This window comes from Vicugna pacos, chromosome 2 (assembly GCF_048564905.1).
Source record: "Vicugna pacos chromosome 2, VicPac4, whole genome shotgun sequence".
Taxonomy (NCBI): Eukaryota; Metazoa; Chordata; class Mammalia; order Artiodactyla; family Camelidae; genus Vicugna; species Vicugna pacos.
This window is the reverse complement of record NC_132988.1, coordinates 103,564,951-103,588,982: the sequence shown is the minus strand read 5'-3', so window position 1 is coordinate 103,588,982 and position 24,032 is coordinate 103,564,951. Positions and strand designations below refer to the sequence as shown.

Here is a 24,032-nt window from a genome sequence, read left to right as displayed (position 1 = left end):
CAGTGTGTTTTTTTTTTCTTATTTTTTTCAAAACATGAGGATTGATTCAGGTTTTCAAACTGCAACTCAGGAATCCCAGGGGTTTCACAGAGCTTCCTCCCAATCTGCACCCCTGTTCCTCCGCACTCACCCCCACCCCTGCCCCCAGGTTATCAGGGCTGGAAGGGAGATTAGGAGGAGGAAAGACTACGGGAGGCTGGGGGATTCGATGACACAATTCTGCTTAGATCTGTTTTAACTGTTTACACTGAAAAAAAAAATCACTGAAAAGGATGATTCCTAAAGTTTGTTCCAACTTAAACATAAAACATTCTGTGCTTCTGTGTTACCTGTAAACTGTTGAGATCATGGCCACACTGTGATTTTATCTGAACAAAGGTTTCTCTGGAGGTACACCACATGATGGGGCCTTAAATTCCTGGGACAGGAGAAAGTGTTTTAACAGATTCCCTGGGAGATAAGAGTCAGTGGGTACCACAGTGCTTGGATCAGCAGAGGTTACTTTGGAAGTTTCTGGAAAAAGTCGAAATTTGGCCAGATTTCCCATAAAGGGCAGGGACTATGTGACTTGAGCCGTGACTCCAAATTAGAAGTCTCACTTCCTGAACCAAGATGAGATTAGGTTGTGTTTGCCCCACTGTGACTGCCCATTGCATTTTTCTGAGTCTCATTTAAGGGTCTGCAGATGAGAAAGAATGAAATAACAGCGAACAGTAGCAGTTGAAGATGGCAAACCTCCCAGTCCTTTCTCAGGGGTCCTGAAGCCTCCAGCAAGGGAGGGGAAAGAGCTCAATTTTATTGAGTTCCTATAGGGATACAGAGCGTTTATTGTTCCTGGTAACTAGCAGCTGTCCTCAGCATAAAATCCTCTGGACAGCTGCCCAGTGCCAACATGGACACATCTCGGGGCAAAGAGCCCTCCGCACCTTCCTCGTTCTGTGATGGGAGAGAGCTAAAGGGGCAACCATGCCATCATTAGTAGCGGGAAGGCACTGGGTGTTTTGGAGGGAAGAATGTGATGGCTGCAATCAGGAGGGCTCCTGGAGACCTTCCTTCCTGAGATGAGCCAGGTTCTGATAAAGGGGGAATTGGCACAAAATCAGGCGATGATGCTGAAGACATTGGCTGTCCTCTGTGTTATTCATTCATTTCATGAATGTCAGTTGAGTTCTATTCTGAGCCAGGCAACCTTCTAGGTTTGGGGGACATGGCAATGAGAAAAAGGAGGTACTCACTCTCCAATTCCCTCCAGGACCCCAAAAGTTTAGTGATATCTGCCTTCTATTGTCATTAATAACTTAAGTTCTAAAAGAAAAGAAAAAAAAGAACTTAAGTTCTAGAAAGAATTAAACAGCGGTATCAGGCAGTGGTAGTGAGCTAGCCAGCACATAGTATGTGGCATTTGGCCTGAGATGTATTTTGTTTGGCTCCTACAGTTGGGTTTTGGAGTTGCTGTTGTTTTTAATTTAAGCTAACCCCCAAAATTCTGAAATTTTACCAAAAAGTCTTAATTTCTGGCTTCTGAGATGTGAGAGGAGTGACAACAGTGGTCCTCGTTCCCAATAGCAGCCGTCAGCTAAAGCTGAGGAGCAGCTGCCACTTCTGGGGGAAAATAGGTGTGTCAGTTCACTATTCTGAGACCTCCTGTTTCACCTGGACTTTTCATTCTAGACTTACCTGGCCATGGCATTGGGCATTGGCCAGAGTGCTGGCTCGGGAAGGTGTTGTATTTCCTCTATGGAAACTACACCCTGAACCCCACTTTCTCATGTCCGCTTTGGTTTCATTACTATAATCAGACTCTGTGCTAGGCATCAGGGACCAGAAACTAACAAAGCACTGTGTTTGCCCTTCTTCAGGGAGGGCTTCCTGGAGGAGGTGACACAGAGGGGAGAAAAGAGATAAGCCATGGAGGTTCTGCTGGAGCAGACTGGGCTCTATCTTAAAGGCCAGCAGTTCCCCCAAATTAGATAGATGCACACCAGCATCACAGGTATGATTGCTGGACCCCATCTCCGGACTTTCCCATCAGGAGATTTGGGATGGGGCCTGAGAACTGCATTGCCAGCAGGGTCCCAGTGCTGCAGGTGCTGCTGGTCTGGCAACTGCACTTTAGAAACTACCATTCAGATGATGAGGTGCTGGTGTGAGTTCTCTGGCTTTTCCTGCCAGCTGGCCTGGTTCTTGCTTTAGTGCCTGGGAAAGTATAAAACATCCTTGGCTGCTGGAGCTGTGTCTGGTCCTGCTGCTAGACTGCTGTCCCATGATTGAGATTCAAGTTAGCCCAGCACATGGGGCAGGTTTTCTCTTTAGAAACCACTGGCCCAGAGATCTGTGCTGCCAGAAAACCAGGAATGAATAGGCCGCCTTATTATGGTTTTGGAGCAGGACAGAGGCCAGCTCTGGGCTGAGCTGGGAGAAAGAAGAAGAAGGAGGGAGAGGGGGGAGGGGAGGCGGAGAGTAGCAGAGGCGATGCAGGTATCACTGAACTTCTGGGATCCTAGAGGAAACTGGAGAGTGAACCCTCTCTCCTTGAGTTTTACATTTTAAGTGCATCTTATCTACCCTGTGCCAGGCCCTGGACAAAGCATAGGCTTTGGAGTTAGGCAGACTTGAGTGAATCCCAAAAGGCTGTGAAAGGAATGAACCCCTGTGGTCTGGATTTCTCATCTCTAGTGTGTAAACAGTGAATAATTGAGACAATATGAGGATGAAAAGAGATAATGCATGAGGAGCTAGTTTGGGGGCTTGGAACCTAGAGGCTCCCCACACAGAACTAAAGATAAGAATCAGGATGGAGTCCTACTGTGTGCAGAGCCTTATATTTGTCACTGTATGTGCATCAGTTAAATTACTCTTGATGACAATCTATTGCTATAAGCCCTATGAGAACAGGTACCAGGACTTCCCATAGAGCCTGACACATAGTAGGTGCTTCATAAAAGCTTCTTGACTGACTGCTGTGTGGGAGGGTCTCTGTCTCTCTTAATTGCCAGGGAGAAGGAACAGGGGAGACTTGAGATTCCAGAGGAAAATAAAACACAAGAATGATTTGTCCCACTAGGAGAGGTGGGAGGAGAAATTGGTTATGATAAAGTAGGTAGCAGTGAAACAAAAGAGGGTAACAGGGGGTTTTAAGGGAACATCTATAACTTAAAAAAAAATGGATTCAAGGTTAAAAAAAATTCAAGATACTGAGGCCTGACTCATTAAATTGATAATTACATATTGTACCCACTATGTGTTCAGTATGTGTATAGTGTGGTGGGAAGGGTTTGAGAGCCAGGGTTTGAGATCCTGACTTTGGTTCTAGTTGTAACAGACTCATAACAAGAAATAAATGGAATAACAGCTGTTTCCTTAGCCCTTACTATGTACTAGGCACTATGATAATAGTTGGTATTCATTAATTTACTAAACAACTTATAAAATATGCAAAATTCTACAACCTTTATTATTAGGACCTTAGTTAAGACTCAAGCAACACATTTACATCTCCTACAAGTACTAATCATTACTGTGGTTGAGCTCCTGTGTGTCAGACATCATGCAAGTCACTTTACCCATAAACATTTACATTCACCAATGTCATAAAGTGTAAGTCTGTGATATCTGTGACTATAACTCCAAAGGTGTATTTGTTACTAGGCACCAGCACAGTATCTGACTACTGCAAGCACTGAATAAATGGTACCATTACTATTCTATGCAAGGCTGCTTGATGAATTTCACATCTTATTTGAATCTTATTGAAGAGTATCTTATTTGAATACTCAAAACCATTTTTGGAGTAGGTTGAGTAGAGATTATCTTGCTGTTGAGAAACAGAGTAAAATTACCCCAAATCTGAGAACTCCAGTATAGAGGCCTCAGGTCCCACACCAATTTATTTAAAAAGCATCTACTTTTAAAATGTCTTGTTACAAAAGGAAAACATGGTCTTGGAAAATATAGAAGGGAAGTCCTGAGCATCTAGTTGGTTTTTACCAGATGAACACCATAGGTTTTTAACTGGTGTTCTATCCGCCTTCTGGTAGGTGACCGAAAAACTGAGAGCCAGAGGTGCTTTAGCTCTAGCAAATGTAGATATGCATTCTGTATTAAGTTGAACTGCGTGAAATTGGGAAGGTTTTTTGACCTACAAAAATGACGGTTTCATATGGTTCCACTTACTATGTAGCACCTACCTCTTTCTTGCCTCAATCTTACTTCCCTACCTTTCTTTTTGCCTCTTCCTCCTCATGTATTTTTGAATCAATTTTCCTTTGTCTATTTGTAAGTTGCCTTAAATCCTTTTTGGAGCAGCACAAAATAGACAGCAAATGAACCCACCCATTCCCACTACCAGAGATAACTGTTCTGAACATCTTTGTGTATTGTTTTCCAGAATGCTCCCCTGCATATTTATATACATATTTAAGCAAAGTTGAAAACAGCCCACAATTATGTCAGTCTGTGCTCTGTTCCTTTAACCGTTCCCCATTTAAACTGGATTCTTTGAGGTCGAGTGCTTTCTCACAACTGTGTAACCCATCATTTGACGTGTCCTGAATTCTGGCTACATCCAAGGGCTAGATACCCTGTCAGTGGGCCTGGCTGACAAATTCTAAAATTATCAACACTGTCACAGGCCCCGAAGAAGCTCCTAATGGATGCAAAAGTTCTAAATGGTTTTGTTCAGGTGTTATTTTTGGAGCTTTTATGAGACAATCCACTTTATACCTTTTTCTTGCAGTAGCTGCGGCCGGGACAGCGCCAAGCTGCTTGCCCACGGCCCTCAGCGCTGGCTGCCTGAGCAGACAGGCCCAGAACACGGCTGCTGTCTCTCCAGGCCCGGTTTTGACAGCAGAGAGTCCAACAGGCATATCTTTCCTTACTTCAGTCGCTGGCAGCTTCCTGCTGCTGGGTAATTGGGAATTAACAGGGCAAAGCCAGGGGTTGGTTCTCCTGTTGGTCTGAGTGCCTTGCTTTCCCCAGGCTGGTGACTCAGAGGGCAGGGCCCTGAGCCGAGGAAGAAAATGAGAGCCTGTTTTCTGGACTCACATCTCTCCTGGGTGCACAGCCGTCTCCCAGCGAGGAGTATCATTATCTCCTCAGAAGCCTCTCTCTGCCACTTTAAAGAGCACTGGCCCCACTGAATGGATTAGGAGACTGGCAGGGAGAACCGTCAGGGGAGGAGGGGCAGAGGACAAGCCACATCCAACGCTGATGCAAAGGGCATTGAGCCAGGGTCTCAACACCTGAAAACATATTCTGGCATCAGGAGGAAAGTCAAATTGGCAGTCCACAGACCTCCTTTGTTTGGCTTGTCTAATTTTTTTCTTTTCCTAGTGGTAAATTCCTTGTGAAAAACTGGCTATCTGGCTTCTTCAGAAAAGTCTGAAGATCTGGCGGCCTCAGTCCGGGTCTTCTCATGCAGCATCTGGAGCTGAGCCTTGGGCTGGCCATTTCCTGTCCAGGCTAGCACAGAACACACCTGCCTTCTCCCAGCCTGGCTGCTCAGCCTGGGGCCTGCCCTGGAGGGAGTGACTCCTGCTCAGCTCTATGCTCATGCACTTTGTTTCCTTAACAGCTAAGCCGTACTGATAGTGAGCTCCCAAAACAGCAGCACTGTTTCAAGATAAGATGTCTCACCTTGGTGTGTCTTAACTCCTCCAAAGGCAGGGACATCGGGGTGGGAGTGGTTTGCTGGAAGGCAGGGATGCTTAGGGAGGCTCTCTCAGGCTGCTGGATTTCAAGGAAATAGATCTTTCAAGAAGGAAGCAGAGTGAGAGGACATCGTTATGGGCAAAAGAGTCTAAGAGCCCTCCCCCCCGCCCCCCGTTAGCTGGTAAAGTGTGAGGTGGATAACGGAGTGGGTTAGTGCAGGAAGCATTTCCAGAGGAAGAGACAGGCTGATGTCATCCCAGCACAGGCCTGGCCTCCCCTAACCTACCCTCAGGTTGTTATATGCATGAGAGTAGGAACCCAAAGGGCTAGAGTTTGTGTTACTATAATTTATTACGCATTTCAGCAGCTTTTCAGGTAAAGCAAAGGACATGTAAAAATGTTTTCAGTGCAATTCCAATCCTTGTCAATGCACAGGTTCACCTTTGGTAGAGCTTCTTGGGGATGTGGATGGACTGCCCTGTTTTCTACCTATTTAACATAACAGTATTTGTGTATGTATATATAGTATGTTGAAACAGTCCAGCTCTCATGTATTTGTGTAACTCTTTACAGTTACAAAGCCCTCTTCTTCTGTTAGCTTACTAAATTTTCATCATCTGTAAGTTAGGGAAGGCAGGTCTAAATGTTGGCCCCATTTAACAGGTAAGAAAACTGAGGCTCAGGTGGCTTGTACATGTCAATGAGTGACAAGATAAATGGAAGAATGGGTGAATGGATAAAAATCTATAAATTTTTTAAAATGTCAAAATCAATATGTTTGGAGATATATATATATATATATATATATATATGTATCTCCATAATAATAAGTTATTAAATCTTATCCTCAGATTATCCCCATTAAGGGTGGTCTGTATCTTCCCATCTTTTTCTCTCCATAGCTATTTTCTGCTTTTCAGTGTTACCCCACTGGCTCATGGTTGGCTGAATATAAGAATTTTGTTATGCATGTATGAAACAATATAGTGTCTAGCTTACATTATAGATTATAATGTAAGTCAATGTGGAAAAGTTTGTGAAATGTGTAGTTGTTATACATTCATTTAAATGGTCTCCAATTGCTTGTCACCATAAGCATCACCAATAAGAACACCTAAATACATAATACTTTGGGGGAGGGTCATTAGGCAGTCTAGGAGTGAAAGCCAAGTAGAAGACCGTTTTTAAGCACCACTGTCACACTGTCAGCATTGTCTCCTGAGATAATACACACATCTTCTTTTTTTCCATAGCTCCTCCCACATAATTTTCACTGCTCGTGGGGTGTAGTTGCACATGGTAGGAATATGAGATGCCCTAAAGGGCTGTTGAGGGAGCTTTCTGTGTGGGTGCAGTGCCTGGGAATTACTCACATCCTTCCTTTGGCATCTCCAACCAGGCCTGTTGGACCAGAGTCAGCGGAGAGTAGAAGGAAGATGCAAGCCTCCTGGAGGGCGTTCAGGCTGAAGTTCAGAGCTGTGAGTTCCTCCTCACCTTGAATGTATTATTTCATCTTGTGGGTTTGATTAATTCATTAAGAATTAATTTAAACTAATATGATCAAAAGTTATACATTCTAAATTTGAAATCCCCTTGGTTAAAAATGTTTAAGTTGAAATTAAAATATTTAGGGAGCAATTTGGACCCCAAATCGCAATCCCTCTGCCCAGGAAGAAGCCAACTCTTTGGAGGTCTGTTGTTTAAAAAAGAGGCCATACAACAATCTGTGAAGGAAATAAAAACAGGGTGACAATAGTTGTGGGCCAGAGAAATACACAGTAAAGTTCTCTGAGAACTGAATGGTAAGGAGAAGTGTCCTTGTGAAAGTCTGGGAGAATGTTCCTGGCAGAGGGATGGCAAGAGCAAAGGCCCTGGGGCAGGAATGAGTGATGGAAACAGAAAGGCCAGAATGGCAGGGAAGCCACCGCTTTCTCTGCACTGGACTCCTGGCCACCACCCAGGCTGTAAGGCTCAGAGTTAATTACCCCAGATCCTTTGTATGGCACTAACTGTTAGTTTTATTCCTAAAACGGGCTGTCCTTATAAAGTGGGAGTTCAGTGCCAATGGTCTCAACTATTTAGAACCTAGCCCGGGACTATGTAGTAAGAAACAGTTTACTGATTATCCTAGGTAAATGTTATTAAGTCTGGGTAGCAAAAGATACATATAAATAGAACTTTCAGGCTTACTTGCTCTTGCTTGACACACAGTTTTAATGACTATCAGCTGAATGGATAAATAAACAAGGTGAGCTATTTTCTTAATCTGCAACAGGTTAGAAATAGCAATATAATAATGATGGATGGTGAAAATGATAAAGCAGGAAGGTTACTGCTACATATATTTATGGTGAAAACTCAGAGCCTGTGAATGGCCTGCCAACACTATGCTGCAAAGGAAGAGGCAGAGAAAGTACCCCCAAAATGATGTGTATATACACACACACACACACATATATATTTATATACATACACAGAGATACATACACACAGTCATGCAGACACACACACACAGAGGAAAAATTTTAAAGCGGAGTAGCAGTTTGGGTCTATTTAGGATATAAAAGCTGCTCTGAGGGGCTTAAGGAAATATGGGATTGTCATTGGATTTTATAAAATGATCAAAAGTCAATAAGTCATCAGAAGGTGGTTATATTCAGTTTGCTCCTGGCAGGAAAGTCTGTGTGTGTTCTATTTTAAAAGTTTATCACATAATTGGTGTTGGAGGAGGTAATAAAGAGGATGTGACCACCAGTTGACCCACGAGCTGGACCTGAGCAACTGCAGGCTCCTCAGCCCCTCCCCTGTCCTTGGAACATACATTCTGTCAGCCATACCCACAGCAGGAACTGTTCCAAGGACACAACCTTGAAAGAGTAAGGTGTTGTTGAGACCATCTGGGTGGTATATATGACTGAGCCCAGTTAAGGCTTCCATATAAACATTTAAGCTTCTGGTGGGTGGGTGCAGAAATCTACTTCTCTTGCAGCTGCCCAAGACAAGCCTAGTATCTGAGTTCCCTTCCTTATTAAACTTGCCACCTACCAATTTTGAAGCCACTGCCTCTTTCTTCGGTCTCTCCCTGCCCTCTGTGTATGAGGCCAATTTACAAACTCGCCATTGGTTAAGCATCCTGGACACAGCAAGCCACATTTAAGTGCTAGGTATGCTGGTGGTAGCGGTGAACATTTATGTGACATAGCCACTAAGTGGCTCAAACTTAGTGGCTTCAAAAGGATTCAAACTCAGTGATAGAACCCAGAAACTACCCCTTCCCCTGCATCTCTCCCCAATATCATACAATTTTTAAAAATCTTTTAATTGTGAGATAGTCATAGGAAAAATGAAACACATAAGATTAGTGTAACTCCAGGGTTTCTCACAAAGCAAATGGCCACAACCACAGAGAAGACTGTCACCAGCTCAGAAATTCCCTCATGTTCCCTCAGTCTTACTCCCTCTTTCCCACCAAAGTGACCTCTATGCTCTGACGTCTATAGTCCTTCCTTCTTTTCTTCAGAGTTTTACCACTTAAGCATGCATTCTTGAACACTAACATTGAGTTTTGGCTAGTTTGGGAATTTTATAAAGTGAAATCGAACAGTATCAACCTTTATGTTTGGCTTCTTTAACTTAACATTATGTTTGTGAGATGGACTTACCCATGTAACAATAAATAAATCATCCATTTTCATTGATGCATATTATTTGATACCTTTTGATGACAAAAATGGCAATTTTATAATAGAATTTCACTGTATGAGTGTTTCACTGTCATTCCATTCTACTAATGGAAATGGACATCTGAGCCCTTTTGTGAACTGTGATGCTGTGGGCAGTTTTATGAATTCTTTTTGGTGAACAAATGTGCACACTTTTCTTGGGCAGAGGCCTGGGAGTGGACGTATAGACACTGGGTTTAAATCTCATTGTAGTTTAACTTACATTCCCCTTAACTGTGATTCAAAAAATAACTTTTAATGTGTTTATTAACTACCCTTCCTTGGGAAGTGTCTGCTCTTGGTCTCTTGACCATTTTTCAACTGGATTCTTTTTTCTCAATGTACAGACATTCTTTACATATTCTGGAATAAGCTCTTAGTCACTTACATGTGTTCCAGATCTCTCTCTTCACTCTGGTTGGCTTTTTCACTTTCTTAAAAGTGTCTTTGTCTTTATGGTTTTTGCATTCTATATCCTACTGAGGAAGTCTTTCCCTACTCTGAGTTCAGGAATATTTATCTATATTGTCTTCTAGCAGTCCTAGTGTTTTGCTTTTTACCTTTAGATGCATTCTTTTGTGTGTAGGGTGTTAGGTGGAGAGTGAAGTTTCATATGTGCCCCTTTGGATTTCCATTTATTGCAGATTTTCTTTACCCCTCCTGCTCCACAGTGATCTGGTTGTAAAGCAAGTGTTCATATGTGTTTCTGGTTCTCTGTTCTATTTCATCCCTCTCATCATACAAGTTCTTGGGGCAACCAAATATGCCTAAAAGGAAAAGGAGGTAAGGAAGTAATAAAAAATTTTTGCTGATTATGTGGTTGAAATTGCAAACTGCAAACTGGGTTAAGAGCTTAACTCTGCCTCCTACCTGTCCTGTAACATTGGGATAAGTTGTCTAACTTCTCTGGGTCCCCATTTCCTGGCCTATATATCTAGCTCATAGTATTGTAAGGATTAATGACTTCATATATGTAAAATATTTACAACAGTACTTGCACATAGTAAGCACTCAGTAAAGGACCTTAAAAGTCCTCATCACAAGAAAGAACTTTTTGTAACTATGTATGGAGATGGATGTTAACTAGACTTATTGTAGTGATCATTTTGTAATGTATGCCAGTATTGAATCATTACGTTGTACACCTGAAACTATAATGCTATATGTCAATTGTATCTCAATTATAATTTTATATGTCAATTATATCTCAGTTAAAAAGGTAAAATGTCTACTGATACACACCACATTAGGCTGAATGAACGAAGTCTTTCCCAAGAGCGCACATACCATACGGTTCCCTTTATATGGAATTTGAGAATAGGAAAGATTAATCTCTGGAAGAAAACAATTTTAAGAGTCTTACCTTTGGGGGAGTGCAAATTTAAATTTACTGGGAAGAAGCATTCGGGGATTTCTTAGGGTGACAGAAATACTCTATATTTTGATAAGAGTTTGAGTTTCACAAGCATACATATTTATCAAAGTGTATCAAATGCTACTTTTACAATTTGCATGTTAGTTATATAAATTTTACCTAGAAAATAACCCAGAAACAAATATTGAACTCTGGTTAACAACGTGTATGCTGAAGTATTTATGACTAAAGTGAACTCATGCCTACACAACTCTGAAATAAAGCAAAAATAATGGATTAAAGGAAGAATTGATAGATATGTAATAAAAGCAAGTACATAGTAAAATGTTTATTACAAAATCTAGGTAGTATGTGTATAGGTGTTCAGTGTAAAAATATTTCCACTTTTCTGCATGTTTCAAAATGTTGATAATAAAAGTATAGTTAAATAGAACACATGTATATATAATGTGTAGAATATTATAAATGAATGTAAAATATTTGGCCCTGGGCAAAAAAAAAAAAAAAAAAGAAGTCACGATCTCTAATCTGCAGTTTAAAAACTCATTTAGCACCCTATCCTGATGTATAAAATTAAATTTATTCCACTTAGTATCAGTATTTATACATTTTTACAGAAAAAATATCAAGGAGTTTGCTCACAGGGTGCTGTCCAGGTCCCATTGGAGTGTCTGCATCTTGCTTTCTAAAAATGTAAATTTCTAAATTCTGAAATACATCTGGCCCAGGAACTCAGCCAGGGATGTGAACTGTATTAGCTCATAGTTTTGTAGCTTTGGGCAGGTGGTCCTCGGATCCACATTAATAATAGCATCTAATCCAGTCAATTCTACCTCACAGGCAAAAAAGTACTTTAGAATGAAAGTATTTTAGAAGTTTGTGTGTAAACATAGGCTGTACTTTGAAATGCTAAACGGTGCTAGTGTCTGTATCAGAGATGGGATGAAGATAGGAAAATATGTTCCCCTAGAGGGACAGGTCCTAGAGTTGCACACACACACCATTTGCGCTTTCTCCGCAGATGGTGCGAGTACCCCAAACCTACAATCCCAAAAGCTGTTTGATTGAATCAGTGTTTTTCTTTTCCTACTGGAACATTAAAGGAGGACCTGAGACCTCCTTTCTCATCCTAAATTTTTGACATTTCAATCTGTCAGCTCCTTGCTGGAAGTGACATGAAAGCAATGTGAACACAGTTAGATATAAAGGCCACAGTTACTGGGGGGAGGCGGGTCAGGATGAATGTCCAGTTACGGCCTGCCCTGGGAAGCCCTGAGCCATGTCTGCGGGCCGCCTGACCAGGGCTGGAGGCGGAGCTGAGCTCAATGAGCACGCGCAGTTGCGTGCCTATCCCCGGCCGACTCTGCTTTAGAAGTCACTCCGTGGAAAGGTGCTGGCTGTTCACTGTCTCCAAGGACTGACTTTTAAGTCCAGCACCTACAGGCAAAATCATTATTCCTCTAATAGGAACCACCCAGCCCAATTTGATTTCTAGTGCCCACTCTCCAAGCAATCTGTCTCAGCCCTTGGACTGATGTGACCAGCATTCGAGGCTGTGGAGTAATGACCTCAGAGTCCCGAGGTTCCCGATGAGTCTAATCAAAGCTTCCCACTCCCCTTCTCCTAACACCAGAGGTTCCCAGTGAAACTGTAACTGTTAACATGTACTGAGGACTCATCACGTGCCAGGTGCTGCTCTATGGGCTATAAGTATTTTAGTTCATTTTACTCTACCACATAAGGACCATTACACCCATTTTACACACGAGCAAATGAAGGCAGGAAAAAGCAAGGGGCAGAACAGGAAACCAGTCTCAGGCAGTTTGACCCCAGAGTTAGTGTGCGGAACCACTGACTTCTCAGCCCCAAGGCGAGCCTGACTCTGTGGGTTCCTGGAAGCAGCACTCTTGGCTTCTTCCCCCTGAGGTTGGGGAGAACACTTGGTTTTGGAGTGAAACCAACCTAGTTTCAAAGAAGCACATCCACTCAGTTGTGGGTAACTGGGCAACTAGTAAACACACTAAGGCTCCCTTTCCTTAGCTATAAAACCAGGACGGTTTGGCAGAGGGAAAGGGCCTGGGTATTGGAATGAGACCCCAGCTCAGCAAATTCTGAGTAATCCCACGTCCTGCCTGCTAACCCCTCTAGCCCAGCTAGAAACGGGGCTGCTCTTACCCCAGGGAAGGTGTCATGTGGGCACTGGAGAAAATCTTTGACCTGAGTATAGCTGGGTTGCTGTTACGTTAAGCCTCCCACTCGTCTTCTTGAAGCCAGGTTGGAGGGAGACACATGTGTGGCAACACGGAGAATATAGGGCAGAGCAGGTGAAATAAGGGCCACGGTTTGCCAAAGCCAGAACCGGCAGGCGGGACTTTCTCATGGTGAGAGCAGCCCCCCTCGCCTTTCTCAGCCTGGCTAATCTAGCTCTGTCCTGTCACAGACCCAGGGCTCCAGCTAACCAAAGTGTCTGACTGCTGAGTCCAAGCCGTGAGGGCAGAAAGCATCCCAGAGCCTGATAAGGCCAAACAATCCTGGCTTTGTTTTGGGAGGATTTGTCCCTGAGTTTCCAGTTGGCTTCTATCTATGTCTCAATGTCTCTGACCTCTTCAGCCTCAGAGAAGCTAAACTCGGAGATTCAGATTCTCGGGGAGGAGAGAGCCGGGGACAGGGAGCCCTGCTAGCCCGCCATGGCTGGGATCTCGGGCGACGCCGCGTCCGGGCGGGTTGGGCGCGCGGCAAGGCAGCCGGGGCTCAGGGCGCGCGGGGCGCCGGCCGACGGTGCGCGGGGACATCCGCCGCCTTTGGGCGCGGGGGACCGTCTGAGGTTTCTCCTCGCAGCCCGTCCGCTTCTTTCCTCCACGCAGCGGCCGAGGTCACGATGGGCTCATTAAGCCGGCAGGTAGGCAGTGCCCCGGCGGCGGCAGGCGGTCCTGGAATGTGCGAGGGGCGTGATGACTGCAGCTGCCGCCGGCCTTTTTGCGCAACACCTTCACTATATATACCCTGGTGGTGCGCTCCACCTGGGTGCCTGCTCCGGTCCATTACCTGCGCAGGGAGCACCGGTGAGTACCGCCGCTGGGACCAGGGTGCTTCCTCCTCCTTTCTCGCTCTTGAAATCACCCTAATTCACTTATAATTTACTTAATTTTTTTTTTAGATTTCCCTCAACGCTGACCTCAAGGAACTTGGCTGGCTTTGGGCTGTGGAAGAGAAAAAAAATAATAATCAACCTTCTCCAAATTTTCAGATTTTTTTTTCTTCTTAATGTTAGTGCTGTTGCTATTTTTTCAACTCCTATGACTACACAATTAGTAGTGGCACGTTTGCAGGACTCTAAATTATGGATGTTTTAGGATTCCTACCACATAGGGATCAGGACGTCTGGGCTCTCTTTTTGGTCACTAACTAGCTGTATGATCTGAGGCAGGTTCCTGTGAGCCCCTGGGCCTCAGTTTCCCCCTTTACAGGAAGCGGAACAGAACGGTCTCCGTCTTTCCTGCGCTGGAAATGCCAGGTTTGGACGGTTGTCCTATGATGCAGCGCCTTCCCCAGTGTGGCTTCCACGTGCTACTTACTGCTCCTGTTTGCACGGTTACTTATCTGCAGGATATGCTGGACACAACAGGGGAGGCAGCATCAGCAAAGGGTCTACCCCTCAGGTTGACTTGGGAGAGCAGAGCCCATAATTTTTCAGTGTTTTAAAAGTCAGAGGGTACCAGGCAGTGGACTGGGGAGATGTGTGCAGGTGTGGTTATGCTGGGGAGACCAGGCCAGAAAGAGGAGGCACTTGGAGTAGAGTTAATTCAGTGTTCAGAGTCCCTGGTTAACTGGAACTGAGGTGAAGGGTCTCTCCTTTTCCTTCAGTGAAGAGGCAGCTTTGTCAACTTGTTGATTTTATGGAGGTGGCTTGTGGATTTCATCACTGAGCATTTCCTCTTCCTCCCTGTTTAGGTTCACCAAGAAATTTGTGTTTGCTCTGCTTGCTCCAGCCCTGTTTGACTTTTTCCTTTCCCCCATCCTATGCTGGAATTCTCTGACCTGTTCTGTTTTGGGTATTCTTGAAAAAGTTGTGCCTCCTGGGAGTGACCATTGTTATGGATTGTGTTTGAATTTCTCGCTCTTGCCAGCCAACCAGCTGATAATGATCTCTATTTTTGTAACTTTGGGAACTGGTAGCTAGAAGGGCAGGTTTGTGAAAGTTTTTGGGTGTTCAACTGCCTCCTCTAAAATCCACCCCCTATCACTCAACCATCTCACTGAACCAAGTCCCCAGTGGTGGGAGAATGGCGGTCTTGGTTATTGCTGTTAGACACAAAACGGACATAAGAATAGCCTGAATTCACTTTAATGAAGAAAACAGCTTCTCAGGATCAGTGATTTGGAATACAGTTTTAACCGTTAGCCACCTTCCACCCTGCCTTCCTCCCCTCTTCCCCCGCCCTCCACCCTGGGGACAGAAAGGCAGTATCAGCAGGGGGTAGTCAGGATATTCCAATGAATTAATCCACCGCCAGTGAATTTAGAAATGTGAAAGAGTGCAGAAAGAAGGCTGCAAAGAGATTGCAATATGTTTAAGATGTTTTTATAAATTAACCTTTTTAGTCTCCCTAATATAATGTAAAATTATTAACACGGTTATAAGGTAATTACAGGATTTATTGAAAGTGCACTGTGAGGGTGGGTGTGGTTTGGCAATAGAGTCCTCATTTAAAGCGATAGCGTAAATGTCTTTTAAAAATCCTATTAGTGCCTGTCTTCAAAACTCTAAACTAAAGCCATTCAAGGTAAAACTGAGCCAGTTGCTTCTCTGTCTGCAGTCCCATAGGCCTCCCTCCACCACCACCATGTCCCCTGGGGATTATGTTGCTTTGTAAAGGCCGAAGGAAGCTGAAAGAAAGTTATCATCACCCTCTTGGGAATTTTTGAAGTCTTCGTCATTCTTTCAAAGTAAAAGAAAGTATTCTTGAGCATACTGAGAACTTTGGAGGTAGACTACCTGAATTTGAATCGTCTCAAGGCTTAGTGTGACTTGAAGCAGTTAGTTTCTGTGTGCCTTGGTTTCCTTTTCTGTAGAATGGGGATAGCATTGGTACTAAGTTATAAATACTTAAAGCAAATAGAAATACCTCAAGTGCGAGTGAGATTAGACAGGTTAATTTGTGAACAGGGCGGCTTACTGCAGTGCCTGGCACAGAACATTCAATAAGCATTTGGCTGGCAGACACTGTCCTGCGTGCTGGGGCTCCAGAGGTCATCCTCTCTTTGCTTCTGGTGGGAAAGTGAGTGCGTGTTGAGGTCTCTCAGCAGGACGCTGCCCCGTGCCTCCTCCTCTCCCCTCTTCTTCAGATGGCCTTGAGCTGCTACTGTTGTGAGCACAGGCGGCCCCAGAACAGGTACTGGTTGGGGTTGGAGAGGCTCAAACAATGCAGAGCGAAGGGGCTGGGTGACTGCCAGGTGTCCTACATTTCCCTGCTGCCCAGGTCTGAGAAGTGCAGAGCAGTTTTTTTTCCCCTTGGCCTGCAAGAGTTCCTCTTGGCATTGGGTATACATGTGGATGCGGGAAGTTGAGCTAAAAGAATTGTCAACACAGCCAGCTCAACTGGAGGGATGATTTGGGTGGGGGAGGGGAGCCAGGGAGCAGATGTGTGATCATAGCCACTAATCTTGTGCCTGAGTATTAAAACCCATTTTTCTGGGTATTAGTATCAAACTGCCAAGGGGGATGACTTTACCCTTGTCTACTTCTGGCTGGTGGTAAGAGAGTGCTAGCCTTAGGGGGTGGGCCCTGGGGGAAAGTAGGGAGAGGGAACAGCTTGAATCAAAGGAATGGGATGGGAGAGAGCCTTTGGAGGGGGCCCGCAGGCTCCAAGGACCCCTTCTGGCCCCCAAAGCCCCTCCCAAGAGAAGTGAGTGCTAGACAGGCCAGTGTCTGTCACACCCCTGGGAGTAGTGGCCTGATTCGGGCTACATCCTCTGTCTGGCCCATTCAGTGTCACCTCCCCTGCTCAGCTGGGACTCCTAAAAGGCTTGGCATAGACCAAATCCAGGTCTCTGGTATGCCTGAAGCTTTTGTGGGCAGGCTGTTATTAAGAGCATTCTTGGCTGGCATTTCTAACTGTCTGAATGACTTAGGCAAGAGTGACCCCTGCAGAGGCAGGAGCCCAGCCAGCTCTCCCAGGCATCTTTGGAGCCCCCACGGAGCCTGACCATAGGTGCCTTGTTGCTATAACAGGGCCCAGAGGATAACTTCCTTCCTCTGTCTCAGCCCCTGGCCGAGACTTCTATGGAAAGACCCCACCTCCTCCCTCAGCTTTGGAACCAGTAGTCCTGGGTTCAAACACTGACACCATCCCTGGGCAGCTGTGAGACTTTCTTTCTTAATTTCTCTGTGCCTCAGTTTCTTCATAAACTGGAAAGAAGAACTTCCTTATTTTAAGATTTAATGGGGTCCCAGATCACATAGGACCCTCCCCCACCACAAAACAAACATTAGATCCTTTTGTCTTATGTGCTTTGGATTCATTTGTTGCACAAATATCTGCTGAGGTCCACTCAGCTGTGCACTGAGATGAAGAGCTTATGGTCTGGGGCAAAGTGGAGTTTAGCTATTCATTGTTTGTGATGCAATTTTTCACAAAGTTCTGAGTGTTGACTGCCAGACGCTCTGCTTGGGGCCTCACGTAGACTCCTTCATCCATTAGTCCTTCAACAGCTCAGGGAGGGAGATGCATTGTCCCCATTTTTGAGATGATGAAACCGAGGCTTGGCGAGGCTCAGGGCACACACAGTGAGTGGCAGGACTCCTCAGGGCCAGCCCTCACCCACGGTGTGGTTCTCTCTCCTGGTGCTGTGTGCCAGGCACTATGGTATCAGCAGAGGTGACAGCACCAGGGGCCTGGAGGAGGCTGAACAGCTGCCTTGTCTCGGGGCTCGTCATGGGGCATTTGCTCTAAGTCCTCCTTTACGCCAGATTTGAGGGGTCAGCCTGCCCAGTGCTGGAGCTCTGCTGGCCGGGAGGCCAGGGAATCAGGACTCTGCAGCCACACTGCCAAGCACAGTGGTTCGTGCCCAGTGGCCTGCATTTCCCTGCTTCCTGGGTCCTGAGAAAAGCATCTTGAGCTGTAGGGGTGGGGAGGACTGGTGGCCTCAGAATGCTCTGGGCTGGGCCAGATGACTCCTGGCTGCCTGCTCCTGGAAGGGGCTTAGGTGTGTAGACCTGCATCTCCTCTCCTTACCTGTAGGTGTCTAGCACAGTGAATGCCCAATGAGTGATGGCGGAGTAAATGAATGTGCCAGAAAATGATGTACAGTCCCTTGGTGTCCGTGGGGATTGGTTCCAGGACCTCCCTTGGGTACCACAATCCACAGATGCTCAAATCCCTTGTATAAAATGGCACAGCATTTGCATATAACTGATGCGATTTTCCCGTATACTTTAAATCATTTCTAGATAATTTATAATACCTAAGACAGTGAAAATGCTATGTAAATAGCTGTAAATAGAATGTAAATGCTGTGTAAATAGTTGCTAGTATCCCGCAAATTAACTTGCTTTCTGGAACTTTCTGGAGTATGTTTCTTGAATATCTTCCATCTGTGGCTGGTTGAATCCGAGGATGCAGAGGGCCTACTGAACTGGTGATTGCTTCATCAAGAAAGTGTTGGTAAAGGGGATTTGGGCTTGTGACAGATGGCTGAACTTGGAGTAGGGGAAGCAAAACTTCCAGGAAGGAAGAGTGGAGACTTTCACTGGAAAGTCACCTTTGCTTCTTGGTGATGCTGGTTAATAGTAAGTGAGGACCTAGAAGGGAATGGAGCCAGCACAGACGTCACGGAGGAAGCACTGCAGGCACTCCAGCTTGTTGGATCCCTTGCTATAATATCCCATTTTTTCTGTCCAGTTCAGCATACACGGATGTCTGCTCCTTCCACTGCATGCGGTATTATACATGACTTGGCCATGGAAGTGTCTGTTTCTGAATTCACTAGACACTTTGTTCATTCTTGGAAAGAAAATGATTCTATTTGGTCAGAAATCTAGTCACCAAAAACATAATTTAAATAATAGGCAGATAATCATCCTTCTTACACCTTACTACTGGTGGCAGTTTCCCAAGTGGGGCCGCTGTGGCATCCAGGTTGCAGTTTCTTGTTACAGTTCTCCAACAGACCTTGGCCAAACCAGCTTGCACATAGTGATGAGGAACAACCACTCATCAGTAAGATTCAGGCTGGATCTGTTTCCTGGTCAGGATCAATGTGGATCTAGAACATTCCTTCAGCAAACCCTCTGTGTTGACTCCTCCATTCACAAGTGTGCAGTGCCCACTGTGTGCTGACCACTGAGCACTGGGAGAAAAGCCTAACAGGGTTTCTGCCCTCTACAACTTACATTCTCATCGAGAAGGCAGTATAAGCGTGCGCGAGGGACAGGAGAATAACTCGAGGGAGAATTAAGATTATAAGAGGCGATAGAAGATCAGTGTCCAGTTTCCTTCAGAATGCCTCCAAGAGCAGAGACCAGATCTGTGCATCCTTAAAGATCTGCTGAGAAACCCGCAACAGTTGCAGGCTCAGAGCAGTCTTTGTGTCTGACTTCCTTTTTTTAATTTTTAATTTAGATACATCTTACATTCTGTACTATAATAGGCCCATGCTTGTTTTAGTATGATCACTGATAGTCACACAAGGTTAACAAGGTGTCAGTCACTTTTCTGAGAACTTTTGAAACGTAACACACTTGATCCTTATAATAATCCTTTGTAGGATTAATCAAATGCAAATCACCTACCAGTCACAATATTTAACATTCCCTTGCCCCAATTATGTGGGTACAAACAGTGCTCCAGGAAGATATACCCATGTCATGGCCCAGGATACTGAGGATTAAGGGCCCCAGCTTCACTGACAGGTAGAGCTGTGTTTAAAAACTGGCTGTCACTCACCTACTGGATGACTTGGAACGGTTTGCTTAAATGTCTTGGAGCCTGGGTTTTCCCATTTGCAAATGACGATGATCATGACCCTTTCTTGTATAAAGATTGGATGAAATAACGTGTCAAGCACCCGCACAGCACCTCTTTGGCACTTATTCAACGGTACTTGTTATCAGAAATCGATGAAAAGATATTGCAGTGGTGTGATAGAGTGCCAGGTGAGTCATGTGGGTAGGACACGCAGGGCAGGACCAGAGAGGCCTGGGGAACCTAGGCAGAGGAGGGCGGGGGAGGGCTTGGGGGTGAGCCTAAGGAAGATGGGAGGAGGGTCTTCCAGGTTGTGGGGGCTGCCTGGGCAAGAGCAGGGGAGAGGACTCGGGGTCCCAATTTTAGGCTGGTGTGACCCAAAGAGAGGGATCATTTGGGGAGCAGTGGGCAGTAAAGAGATGAGCCCACACGATCACAACTGTGAGTTGGGAAAGTTTTTTAACTTGCAGAGAGAAACTGGGGCCCAAATCAGTTAAACAGGCCGCTGCACTGGTCCCAGGAACCAGAAACCGGAACCAAGATGCTCCCAGATACAGTCAGCAGTAGGTCCTGGCGCTGGCTGGATTTGAGGGCCGACAGAGATGACTTGGAAATTCTGGGAAGATGAGAGCAGGAATCACATAAATAACAAAGTTCTACGGAGGGGATTGTTTGGGGTGATGGGGAAATGAGCTGGATTTAAGTCAGGGTGAAGTCAAAGTGCTGACTGCTGTAAATGGCCCATGAACAGTGCAGATAGGAGGTTTAAATGCAGGTGCTTTGGCACAAATACCTGGAGTGGGCGATGCTTTGAGACCATGGGAGCCTCACTTTGTCCCTGAATTCTGGCCAAGTGACTCCATCCCTCTGGGTGCTTTGGTTTTCTCATCTATAAAATGGGAACAACACTAACCCCTTACAGGGATGGTAAGAGGAATCACAAGAACCAGTTTACAGAAGAGATTATTGTACAGAAATTAACTCGCTGAAGCTGCCTGCTAACCTAGCAGTTGTAAAATGTTATAAACCTGACCCTACATACAGGAAATGGAGGGAAACAGCTGCAGAAGCCTTTGGATTCAAACCTGGGCTCAAGGCTCCACCACGTGGAACCTTGGGCAAGTCACTTCGCCCCCTTTTGAGTCTCCTGGGTATCTTCATCTGTATCATCAGAGAATAATAGTAGCTCCCCGAATGGGCGGCTGTGAGCTTGAGCACAGCCTGGCTCAAATACTGGCTCTTGCTGGCTCTGCAGGTCCCAGCATCCTACTCACAAAGCACATGAAGCCTGTTGTGTGCCAGGTCCTGTGCTGGGTGCTTATTAAGCTGAAATGAAGGACCCGGTCTGGGCCTTCCTGCAAGCCAGCGACGGCAGGGTGTTCCCTGTGATCGTGGGAGCGTGTGCTGTGCTCGGCAGTCGTAGGGGAAGGCTGAGAAAGTTCCTTGGGTGAATCAAGTGCATGAAAACCTCTCATGTTGGGGACTCACAAAATCTGTTTCTTTGTACTCCCGGCTTTATCAGTATGAGTGACAGTGACAGTACCGGTGTCCATGAACCATCTTACCTTTGTGGGTTTGGAGGTTGGGCTGCATCTCTTAAAAGCATTTGGCAATTTCAGATAAAAGAAAAGAAAAACCGCACACAATCTCACCACCCACTTTGAACCCCATGGCAGATTTTTGGATCCTTACTGGGATCATGCTGTGAATAAGACAAAAATGTGCCTTTTGTTCACAATTGACCGAAGCATTTTTCTGTTTTGTTTGTTTGGCTGCTTCTTCATAGCCTTTTTAATGGCATGCTTTACGCTGCGTGGCTATACAGCAAGCAGTTAATGTAATCGTTTCCCTGTTAATTTTTAACTCTGTAAATGACAGCGCAGCAAACATCCTTTTTGGGTTGCATCGCATTCATTCATCAACTGACATTTATTGGGCGTGTCAATGTCCCAGGCAGAGCTGTGGACTCTGAAAATGCAGTGATGAGCAAGATAAAGCCCCCTTTTTTCGGTCGAGCTTACATTCTAGTAGTCAGGAAGTTTTTCCACTTAAGAAAAATTGGAAAGGAGTCAGGTAGATAGACCCAGCTCTGGGAAACCCTCTTCAAAGAGGTGATCAGACAAAGGCAGGTATTTTTGACTTTCTGAGAAAAAAAGTGTTCCTAGGTTCTTAATTCCCAGAAGTGAAATTTACTGGGTCAGAGATACATGAAACATGTAGGGTGTTTTAGACATTTTGCCAACTGCTTTCCAAATCTCCCAGCAGCGCTCATTTCACTGCATCCTCTCCAGCATGGTGTATTATACTTAATTTTTTTTTCTGATTTGATAGTTGAACCTTATATCTCACTGTTTTAACTTTCATATGTTAGGTCGTTAATGAGGCTGAACTCTTATTTTGTAATAAGCATTTTAGCCCCTTGTACGTCCTCTTCTGTGAATTGTTTGTTCCCATCCTTTGGGCTACATTGTCTGATGGGTATCAGGACAAGAACTGCTTGTGGTGGACATTCAGGCATGTCAGGAGCCAGATTTCCTCTCCATGTATCCAAGGAAGGCTTTGTTGAAAAAATGGATTATAAGGAAGTCCCTATCAAAGGCTGGGAGGAATGTGGTCCTAACAAAGGGTTGTTAATCCAGGTACAATAGAATTGCTACTATTTATTTAATGCCTGCTTAGTTCCAGGCATTTTCTAGGCATAACCATTAATCTCATAACCCTGCAAAACATGAGGAATTATCCCCATTTTATAGATGGGGAAAACAATGCTTTATGCTCAGAGGGATTTGCCTAAACACACACCCACTGATAAGTGGCACTTGTGGGATTTGAACCAGATCTCATGTGTCAGACTTCTCACAGGAGACCAGGTAGTAGGTAAGGCAGGTAGAATGTATATGGGCATAAACATATATGTTAAGTCAGCAGGATGAGGTTTGGCACAGTTGACAGACATAGAAAACAAAGTTATGGTTATGGGGGTTGAGGGGAGGGGATGGGAAGGGAGTGGGAAGTGATAAATTGGGAGTTTGAGATTTGAGGATACTAACTACTGTATATAAAATAGAGAAACATGTTATACTGTATAGCCCAGAAAACTATATTCAGTATCTTGTAGTAACCTATATTGGAAAACAATATGAAAAGGAATATATATGTGTATATGTATGACTGAAACATTATGCTGTACACCAGAAATTGACACAACACTGTAAACTGACTATACTTCAATTAAAACAAAATTTTAAAAAAAGCAGATGGGAAGCCTATTTGAGCATGGTGAGAACCTGGCATACATACCACGAGTTGATGAAGATAAATGGGTTTGCATTCCTTTTCCGATTAAAGGAGAGAATCAAGACAAAGACAGAAGTTAGAGCATTCAAAAGAGACTCATCTGATGTATAGATTTGAGGCTAGAATGGAAAAAACAGTAAGAAGTAGTTTGATGGGGGAGGTTATAGCTCAGTGGTAGAGCGCATGCTTAGCATGCAGGAGGTCCTAGTTTCAACCCAGGACCTCCATTAAAAAATAATAATAATAAACAAACAAACTTAATGACTCCCCCAAAAGTAACTTAAAAAAAAAAGTGGTCTGATTTAGTGACAGCCTGGGTGAGTGGGTTGAGAGAGGCCTACAGAAATATGATGCTTCAGGGTCCACACTTAAGGAGGTATTAGAACTCCCCTGCACTTCTGTGACCACTGGCTCTTCTTATCATGGAAACTGAGTGCTCCTCCTTTCAGTGGCCGCTTCTTTAAGCTCTGTTTTCCCATCCACAGACCATGGCTCCTTGGCCTGAAGTGGAGAATGCCCAGCCTAACTCTGATAAATACATTGAAGGCACCGCTGGTCAGCAGTCCACCACGCTTGCAAAAGACAAGGAAACCAACAAAGGTAAGTTTCAGCCCTCAGCCCCGGGCTGGCCCCCTGGGAGGACCTCGGGAGACTCGGGGCCTGGTTCCTCATTCCTCATGGCCTTCACTGCTTGTTTGGGCAGATGACACTGGGACCCCTGCAACCAAGATGGAGCTTCTGCCATCCTATTCCACCGTGGCACTGATAGAGGAGCGCACAGAGGTGGAGGACCCCTGGGACCTGCCTGAGCTTAAGGACAAGGGGATCAAGTGGTCAGGTAAGAATGAGGCCGGGGGGGCAGGCCGGAGGGGTGGCCTGTTGACAAGGGGTTGAGGTCACTGTCTTCACCATGTCACCTCCTTTGTGTCATCCTCTGCCCTCCATTGTTCAAGATAAGGGATACCACTCGTCAGTCTTGGAGGCTCATGAGTCAGGCATCCCGTGATTTCTGAGGGATCTTTTGTT

The 24,032-nt window shown here is 45.0% G+C and overlaps 1 protein-coding gene across 4 annotated transcripts in view; it reads left to right on the top strand.

The window, feature by feature from the left end:
- The window catches only part of SLC34A2 (solute carrier family 34 member 2), a 99,823-nt gene that overhangs the window by 60,989 nt on the left and 14,802 nt on the right, over positions 1-24,032 (top strand). The window contains exons 1-4 of one of the 4 annotated variants that reach the window (XM_072945568.1): positions 13,786-13,808; positions 13,904-14,012; positions 23,492-23,606; positions 23,710-23,844. In XM_072945568.1, the coding sequence (XP_072801669.1) occupies positions 23,495-23,606; positions 23,710-23,844 (247 nt within the window). In that variant the 5' untranslated portion in view covers positions 13,786-13,808; positions 13,904-14,012; positions 23,492-23,494. Of the gene's footprint in view, positions 1-7,048; positions 7,128-13,702; positions 13,809-13,903; positions 14,013-19,784; positions 19,901-23,491; positions 23,607-23,709; positions 23,845-24,032 lie in introns of those variants that run through there. The other 3 variants (XM_031686785.2, XM_006207007.4, XM_072945559.1) reach the window with 3 other exon arrangements.